Source organism: Athene cunicularia (genome assembly GCF_003259725.1).
Source record: "Athene cunicularia isolate RWA chromosome 5 unlocalized genomic scaffold, athCun1 chr5_part2, whole genome shotgun sequence".
Taxonomy (NCBI): Eukaryota; Metazoa; Chordata; class Aves; order Strigiformes; family Strigidae; genus Athene; species Athene cunicularia.
The window spans coordinates 4,991,085-5,000,729 of NW_020799102.1; the positions used below are offsets into that span (position 1 = coordinate 4,991,085).

Genomic DNA, 9,645 nt, shown 5'->3' on the forward strand with positions numbered 1-9,645 from the left:
CCGCCCGGGGTTCAGCAGGGAGCCGGAGCCGGGCAGGGCCGGAGCAGCGCCGGGACCCTGGGGCCTGCCCCGGCGGGGTGCGGGGGGCTCCTCACACGCCGCGCTGCTGCCCCTGCGCTCGCCCGGGCTGGCCGCTGAAAAACCGGCCACGAAGTCAGGAGCGAGCGGGTGGTGAATCGGGCGCTCGTGTCTTTCGGGTAATTCAAACAGAGCTGTGCCCGTGGAAGGGGGGCCGGGGACAGGGGCCGCTCACAGCTTTGGATCCAGCACTGCTCTTTCTGGGGTGGTTTTTTTCCCCAGCCCTTATACGTAAAATAGTCGTGTGCGGTTAACTGCTGGCATAACAGTTTGTCAGCGTGGCTGGCGGCATAGGGTTTTTTGTGCTCCACGGGCAGGAGATACCTCGGACGTGAATTTAAGAAGTTATCTCCGATACTGTGTAACACGCATACCAGAATGGCGTCGCAACTTATTAAATATTAAATCAACATAAATTTTAACAAAGCCATTAAAATCAAAAAATAATCAATGCCATCCCGTCTGATGCCCAGCATCCACGGAGGAGCAGCAGAAACTATATTCAGTCTATCCCCAAGGTCCTTTGATCAAGCTTGGTGTCAATATTAGTCCAATAAAAATTTAAGTATGCAGTAAAACCTCTGCTTGTTAAGCATGTGGATTAAAATAATACTAGCGATTGGCAGCTGGGCAGGATGGAGAAAGCTCAGTTAGAAATTGACTGTGGATACATCAACCTTAGAAATATGAACATCTTCAATAGCTAGTCATTGATACAAAGATTTACCTTAACAGTTAAGCAGGAGCGGTAACTTGTGCTCCAATTGAAGTCATGCAGCAAACTTGCACTGAGGAACTGGTTATAAAACACTGAATCTTGACCCTTCTGTCAGCAGAAACATGAATGAATGACTTCAGGAAAAGGATTATGCAAATACTGCAGTGAATGTTCTTAATAAAACATTCCAGTATCTATTTTCTCTTGAATAGTTTATGATCACAGATGCGTATGTGTCACAGGCTTGGGGTATCCCAGGTGGCCATAAAAATATTAACAGAAAACATAAACTTGCGTATATAACTTTTCTGCATTTTTTTTCTAAACAGAGCAACATAGATGAAACACAACTATTTCATATTTAAGCAGGGCAATAGATAAAAATGGAGAAGACAATAAGAAGCAGAAAAACTTATGAAATGCACATACTTGTTCCTTACCCCTCCTAGGGAGGCTACAAACCAACCACTCGGTACTCAGTACTCCAAGCCAGAGTATGTCCAAGAGACAAAAGCTGTGCTGTATTGCATATGCACGTTTAGGGACCAGCAGCAGATCAAGATGCTGTAGCTTCCTCAGTTTGGTTCTTGGTGTATTCCCAGCTGCTGCCTCCATTCTCCTCATCGGAGCTGTGCAGAGACAGTGTTGAAACTAGCAGAACCTGGTGGCTCTGCTTTGCTGCCTGCCTCTAATATCTTCTCTTTATGGGACAGCAGTACCATGGATAACATTCTTCTAATGTAAGAGCTGATGGATCTATTAGCATAGGTAAATATTGCAGTGGTTAAAGTTGTTACTTTCCCATACAGAGTGGAACAAGGTGTGCAGTGGGTTTAGGATTGTAATACTTCTGAAGTATTCCTAGGCATGAGCTACATACAGTATTAAAGGTGCATACAGTATAGTTCAGTAGCAGTATTCTTTATTTTGGAATAACGTCCACAATGAAGCTGATAAACAGATGCAAAGTTGTGCTTGTTCTCTTTCTGGTATTTGCCTCATCTTTCTCATACCTTTAAAAGCTAACTTTTCACTGGAATGCTGACCTGAAGGGATAAAGCTTGTGTTTCCTGTGCTGGAACTATGTTTAAAAAAGAAAAGAAAAAAACCCAAACAAAAAGCCCACACACATGCTCCCCAACCACTCTTAAATAAAATATTCTGAGGATCTCTGAGTGTTACTGAGAGACAACACCAGTATTACAGTTACCTGTCCAGTATTAAAGAACAGAAGGAGTTCTAGTAGAAGTCTAGAGTTTTAATTTAAGACTGTAACTACTTACTTAATTTATTGCAGAAGTTTGGATTAAGGTCTTCAAAGTGATTGTGCTGCTAGAACAGCTTCTATTGGAAGGGCCTCCCATGTTCTGCTAACGCCAGGTGCTGCTGCAAGGGAGTCCCATCTCCAGCAAATCTTAACACTCTTGTTTTGTGTGTTTAGGGTGAACATTTTGATCAGTCGCATGTGGCTCTACCAAATGTTTCAAAGTTCTTCTTGCATCAAGCTCTGGAAGAGAGAAAAGCTGCGGAAGCTTTGATGAAGTATCAGCAAGAAAGAGGAGGCCATTACTGTTCTAAAACCATCCAGGTGGGTAGTAGACAACAAGCTTTCAAGCAGTTGCAATCCACAGTGATTAACTTCTTGCATTATGTTGCTGTTACTTCAGGTCTCTGCATTCATCCACAGTTAGATTTCTGGATAGAATTTCCCTGTCATATTAGTGTATATGGGTTTGTTCTTGTAATGCCTAGATACTGTCACCATACAGTCCTAACTCTATGTGGTTGCTTTCTAGCCCAAAAGGATATGAACAGTGGTCCCCTTTTTCATTCACTCACCTGGAGGCTGCTGTTTCCAGTGTGCTGTAATGGATTATGAGACTCCTGAAATAGCCCACTTGTCTCCTTCACACTGAAACTAAATAGAAGTTTAGAAGCCATTAGCACCTAAGAAAGGTAGTAAGGAAGGAGGTAGGAGAAACGTTCAGCTTGGGGTAGTAGTTGATCTGTTGGAACACAGCTCAAGATAGAATTTGAACTAGAGATCTGAGTCAGGGTCACACAGGTACAAAGGAATAATTCGAAGTTATCAGGAAAAAAACCTACCTCATTTATTAAAAGATCAGGGGGCTGATTCTCCTCTGCCAAATTAGTATTCTGTAAATAGTTAATACAGAATGCTCTTCTATGGTCTATCATAGCAGTTATTAAGCTGTAGGATGTAAAAATAAAAACACCATCTTGAAATAGTTTCTGAATACTGAGTTTGAATCAGGGAAGACCTTATAGAGGCCTTCCAGTACTTAAAGGGGGCCTACAGAAAAGCTGGGGAGGGACTCTTTTATCAGGGAGCATAGGGATAAGATGAGGGGTGATGGTTTTAAACTGAAAGAGGGTAGATTTGGATTAGATACAAGGAAGAATTTCTTCTCTGTGAGGGTGGTGAGGCTCTGGCACAGGTTGCCCAGAGAAGCTGTGGCTGCCCCCTCCCTGGAAGGGTTCAAGGCCAGGTTGGACGGGGCTTTGGGCAACCTGGGCTAGTGGAAGGTGTCCCTGCCCATGGCAGGGGGGTGGGAACTGGATGAGCTTTAAGGTCTCTTCCAACCCAAACCATTCTGTGATTCTGTGTGTCAGGGTTTAGCCCGTCAGGCAGCTAAACACCACACAGCTGCTCGCTTCCTCCCCTAGTTCATGTAGTGAGCATGATGTCGTGTGGTAAGGAATATTCCCCTGGCCAGTTGGGGTCAGCTGTCCTGGCCATGTCTCCTCCCAGCTGCTTGTGCCCCCAGCCTCCTTGCTGGTGGGGTGCTGTGAGAGCTGAGAAGTCCTTGACTTGCTGCTAAGCAGTGTTTACACTAACTAAAACACCAATGTGTTATCAACATATTCTTATCCTAAGTCCAAAACACAGCACTATACCAACTACTAGGAAGAAAATTAAATCTATCTCAGCCAAAACCAGGACACTATGTTAAGGTTTCCTAGTGCAAGAATGCTCCTCAGGCCTAGATACTGCTATCTGAATCTCTGTTCCTTGAAAAAGTGCTTGGGTTCTGCCACTTCTGTATGTTCACAGCTATCCAACTCAGCAAAAAACAACAGATGCTCCAAACTAGGTGGTGTTACAGAATTCTCGCACATTTTGTTTAGAGTACAAGGTATGTTGCAGGAAACCATCAATGAATACAGTAAGATGAGCGGTTCTTCTGAATAAATGTAATTCTGTCTTTGTTTTTAGAAACCAAACTGTGAGTATGCAGTTGGTCTGATGAAAGCCCTGGAAGTAGCAATGGTACAGTGGAAAACTATGATACGATATTTTGAAGAGCTTTATGCCCTGAGCATTGAAAATGCAGACCCTCATAGCGCGAGTACTATCAAGAAACAGTTTATCGGGCCCAAAATCCGGAAGATCAAGCTGATGGGAGATCTACTGACCAATGCTCGTAGGCTTGACTGTTCCCAAGATGGCAGAAATAGCCTTGGAGATTACTTTATGGACCGGTTGCAGAAAGAGTTCAGAACAGGCATAGAGCCAGAGTCTAGTCAGCACTGCAGCCCCTGCCCGCCCCTCCATCAGTGTACAGGAGCTGCAGAGGGTCTGAAGCGACCCCAGAGAGAATCTTCCCAGCACAGAAATGGCATAGGGCCAATATATGCAACCATACACTGCACCACCATGCTGCCACAGTCTAATGATGGGACAGGAGCAAAAGTGAAGCAGGGCAGGGAGGGCCTTTAATGCTGTGGCTGTTGTAGCTGCAGGGCAGCTCCTAAGGCAGACCTGTATGGAGGGTGAACTTGAGACCAGAACTCGGGAGACATGATGCTGCATCACTCCTACTGCTTTATTCCCTGTCCCCTTGTCCTCTGTTGAGTTGCATCTCAAAATCTAGCCCATGCCATTATTTTTTTTAAACAACAGCAAGGTTGCTAGTTACCCAAATTGCTAGCATTAATTGCACTTTTATCTATGCAATTCTTCCTAGAAGCCAGAAGCTTTTAAACCTCTGTCTTAAATGATTAATAGGATTAATTAGTTAGAACAGCACACATAACTTTTATTTAAACAAAAGCCCTGCAACTTTAGTACGAGGAAACTTCTATGTGGCAGAAAATTCAAAGATTTAGTTTTATATTATTAAATATTTTATATTACTAACATATTTTACATTACTAACATGCTAAACTTTAAAAAAACCTATTATTTCTATCATAGTAGCAATTTAAGTAGTCTAATTCATTTACTTACAGCCCAGCTATTTCTAGTGGTATACTTCTCCACGATGAAGGATACAAACATTTCTTCAACAGTGGGAATAAGACAATGAGCTGGTTTACTCTACAGTTATTAGCCTAGCTGGCCTTTCTCATCCTCAGCAGTTGAGAGAAAAATTACAGGTTCTCATTAGATGTGATCTTTACAGGTTCTAGGGTGTATTTTGCAAGTGTTGCTGAAGACACTAGCTCAGGGCTCTATCAAGACTTAACCTAGGATGGTTGCTTTAATTGCCATACAGAGCCCTAGCTAAATTATGGTATTGCTATGGTACTACTGCAATTTCTTGTACTCCCTATCATGGTCCTCAGTAGAGGAATAAGATCCTAGTGAAAATGCAGCACACTTGTTAACAGCCACTCTCTGTGATGCAATTCCAGATTAGTTTTGCATTTCAATTAGGGCAGTGTTCAATTAGGGAGGCTATTAGCACCACCACACCTAAGGCCTTTACTTTAGCCAGCTTGGTTAGAAGTTCAGAGGTATCCGGATCCCTTCGTTCATCTCCTACAGGAGCACCTCTCTTTCTGTACACTGGCTACCAAGGTCACCTAAGAGCAGCAACTACCTAGATCAGCTCCCTGCAGCTAGGGGTTTTTTTGTTGTCATATAAAACATCTTTTATGCAACTGGGGTTTGCTTTATTGAAAAATTGTCTCACGCTTTTATGTAATACTGTAAGCAATACTCCTATTTTGCTTGAAAATAAATTCAGTTTCATGTTGAAAATGGCACTTTGCATCTATGTTGTATTTCTCAGTTTACCACACAGGCATGCTAGTATTCTCCTCCAGGAGATTTTACGTGTGTATACAAAACTGCATCGCTACTTTTCTACTACCAAGAAAGTTGCACAGGATAGAACAGTAGGCCACAGAATGAAAATAAATCTCAGAAAACTGCATTAAGAACAGAACACAATGAAACGTTTTCAGCAAACTGACTTCTATACACAGCTGCAGTTAAGTAGCCATTTCTGCAAAACTGCATTAGCTCACCTACTTTCTGTTGGTGTTGTAACACAGGACAGACAAATACAATGCAGATGCTTTCCCAGTCTTTCTGTTAATAGGATTCAACCTTGGGGGAGGGGGGATCACTTTAAAACAACTCCTGTATTCATCTGTAAAAATATTGCAGTGCACCACAAGAATGGCTTGAAGCACTTTTAGCAACATGCTAGAGTTGCCTATGTTGAGATGGCTGCTCTCTAATACAGCAGTAGTTTATAAAAGGTATTTCCATCTGGGCTAGATTCCATCGCTCATCCTCATGCTGAGCATACCTTATTCAACAATTAGTTCCACTGACTGCAACTCAACGTTAATAAAAACAATGGAATCCGTCCCTCTCAGTATTAAAATACAGCTCACTAAGTGTGAACAGAGCAAAACTACTAACTCAATTATAAACTAGTGCCATATAAAATCACTGCAAATACTACTGGTAATGTTTGACCTACAACAGTCTTCTGCTTTAAGAGCTGATGACCTTCTGCAATGTAGGTACAGCCTCCTCCACTGTTTCCAGCACTTAAGACTGTATTTTACCTTAAATGAATTCCAACATAACAAAGAACCCAACATTTGAATTTTGCAAAGCAAGACTTAGTAGCCTCCTATTTTCCCTGAAATATAGACATGTCTTTCTCAGAGACTCTTCTCATATTTATCTTCCTAGCCAGATATATCCACAAGTTCTCAGATTTTAGGTCTTTTTCTCTCTCTTTTCCAAACATGTTCTGGGGCCTCTGCCTGAAGAGACAATTCTGTTAATTTTAGATAAACATGCAATCGGCTATTTTCCCAGTCTCTATGCTCTGAAAAAGAGAAATCAATCAGTTACTGTAGATAACAAGCTCTTCTTGTCCACCACATGCTGCTTCAGCTAAGAGGGCATATATGCTTGTGAATATGATCTCAAAGTTTGTTAACAATACCTGTCTACTATGTCCAGGATGAGTCTGTCCGTGCTTCTCAGCATAGGAAGTACCATCTGCCTCTGCCTTCCCAGCTTCCTTTTCAATCACACCCTGAAAAAAGGGAGATGGAAGGATGAATGTGGAACGGATATAAGGGCAACAACACCTACAGAAACTTTACAAATTCTCTGCTGAATGCTTGTTCATACACACACTTTGTTTCTGTATTTCCAAAGCCATGCCCAATCCATCCAAACACAATCTGGGGCAGCTCAGAATAGCTATAGCAGCACCAGTACCCTAAATACAGCATCCAAACTGGAAGCTCTGGAGAGGCCTAATGTTTTCTGAAATTATGGGTTTCAGCCACAAAGGCTTCCAAACAGGTATCAACAATGGCATACCTGTAAATGTTTGCCGTAAGCACTACCTGTGGTTGCACAGAAAGGGCCCCTGCTGCTGCCTGCTCTCAGAGTGAGGAATCCTCTCCACTGTGACCACACAAAACTGAGAAAAGCACCTCAGGATTTGGTCTTTGCAAGGACTTTTTTTTTTCAGGCCCCACCATACAAGACAACATATTTCTGGACAAACACGTCTTTGGGAATAATACTGGAAAAGTGAACATTAGTTCTGGTGGCAGCACCTCAAGGGCATCTTCACTGGAAGATCACTCTGAGTGGAATTCACCATCTGGTCATGGCCTTCTCCTGACGTTTTGACCTGACTTTAGGTGAATTCATGCACTTAAGTGCATTCACAGACTGTTACTGGCAGTTTCCTTGTATTGCTTGTCCAAGTCCCACCATTTGTTACCAGTTTGCCCAGGATAAACACTATATACACAAGTCCCAGAGTGCCTTTTCCTAGGGTCATATATGACCTAGAAACACACAATGGCAGAATACATTACGAGACTGGCTAAATATTAGGTAAAACTATCTTTTCCACAAATGAAACCAATGATCTGGAGAGAGTTTAAGTGTCTTGAGTGGTTCACACAGCCAGCACCATGCCTTGATATCCCAATTTATGTGTTCAATCGTTAGAACATACAACTATTTCTCATTAATACTTATTATGCATTATCGTATACCTAGCACTATTTTGAATACAATTGATTTTTGCTTTGTAACTTTTCAATAAAGATTTCTTTTAAAAAATGTGTTCATTCCTTCTGGATCAAAGAACCTCTGTAATAACAGTGAAGTACTTCCAAAAGATTTCGGCTCTGTCCCTCAGAAACAGCTGGGAGATACACTTCTAAATGCATAAGGGTGGTCAATAGCTGATCTCCTTGGGACATATCACTTTTCAGCACTAGATACTGTGAAAGAATGAACTTGTACAGAATCCAAAAGACATACTTTTTTCTTTAAATAAAAATTTTATCTTTTAATGACTGAATATGCCTAGGAGTTATTATATTTGTCTGTACTAAAACACATTTAAATAAATAGCAAATGGGGGTTACAGATTAGGAATTTTTGCAAAAAACCCCAAATCATACAGCAAAAGAAGCCAACATCAAAACAGCCCCTCTGAGAAGTCATAGGCACAGGGACTGGGGACTAGAACATTGATGGATGATTTTTATCTTACCAGATTCTCTCAATCAGCCCTCTGCCCCACTGAAAACAGAGCTTTGCCTTTGATTTTGAGTGAGATGAAATTTCACCAACATTTATAACTGCAGAATGGAGATTAATTTTAGCTCATGGTACATTAAAAATACCCATAACTATTTTAATCATGAAGTCAATGAAATCACAGTTGAATTGCTGAAGTGCTTCCGTATCAGAAAAAGAACTGAATTTCTCATCTCAGATGATATTCCAAAAACAGGGTAAAAACTCTAACACCCTTGAGAGATGTTACCAAAACCCATCCCATTTCTCCAAGGTCCAAACTCTGCCACTGCTAGTTCCCTGAGATAACAAATTCTTGTTGCACAAGCACTCCAGTTGCAGTGCAACTACACGTGCATCAAAATGCTACTTCACAAAATGAAGTCAATCTCTTCACAGCTTTCAGAATAAAGGTAAACAGAGGCTCAAGCTGAAAGAGGAACCTGAAATGCACATACATCCTAGCTCAAGTGAGAAGCATCATTTGCTGAAGTGACAGCTGACCATAACTCGGGCCTCCGCTCTCCTCTGGTATGTCATTACCAGACCATTGCTGCATGGCTTTATTGGAGGAATCAAATACTTCCTGCGATAAATAGGGCGTCAATTTGCTCAGGCTCTAGCTGGGTGTCTCAGCCACTCCAGACCTCACCCTCCCACACGACTTCTTTTTGCTCGGAGGTCAAACAGTTTTCAGTAGCCACGCTTGAGTCTTTCTGAACATCTTCCAGGCTCGGTGTGTATCTCTGAGCTGTACCTGGGTCAGAGGTGGGCAGGGACACTGAGGAACTGGCTCACACCCTTCCAGGGGCCGCACACACGTCCGCTTCTCCTGCTGGGACCCCGGGAGGAGGGAGCAGAGCGCCCTGGCTCCGGGGTAATGGCCGTGCTGGGCGGGCCCGCTCCCTCCCTCACCTCCCTGTGCCGGTGAGCAGGCAGCGCCTCGCCCCTGCGGGAGCCATGTCCCGATACCCGCCCCGGCGCAGCGGTGGCGCAGGGGACCCTTGGGGCCTTTTCTGGA

General features: G+C 42.8%; 1 protein-coding gene and 1 long non-coding RNA gene across 2 annotated transcripts in view; one reads left to right on the forward strand and one right to left on the reverse strand.

The window, feature by feature from the left end:
• Nucleotides 1-2,073, reverse strand: part of LOC113481144 — a 15,100-nt gene extending 13,027 nt beyond the window's left edge. Inside the window, exons 1-2 of the long non-coding RNA XR_003398610.1 lie at nt 1,237-2,073; nt 806-904 (exon numbers count right to left, since the gene is read on the reverse strand). This is a non-coding gene — a long non-coding RNA (uncharacterized LOC113481144). The remainder of the gene's footprint in view (nt 1-805; nt 905-1,236) is intronic.
• Nucleotides 2,074-2,237: 164 nt separating this feature from the next.
• LOC113480966 (ferritin heavy chain-like) lies at nt 2,238-4,863 on the forward strand (the record flags this gene model as incomplete). Its single annotated transcript, XM_026850168.1, has 2 exons — nt 2,238-2,384; nt 4,035-4,863. Coding segments are annotated over 2 exons (651 nt in total), but the record flags the coding sequence as incomplete, so codon positions are not given.
• Between the last annotated feature and the right edge of the window lie 4,782 nt (nt 4,864-9,645).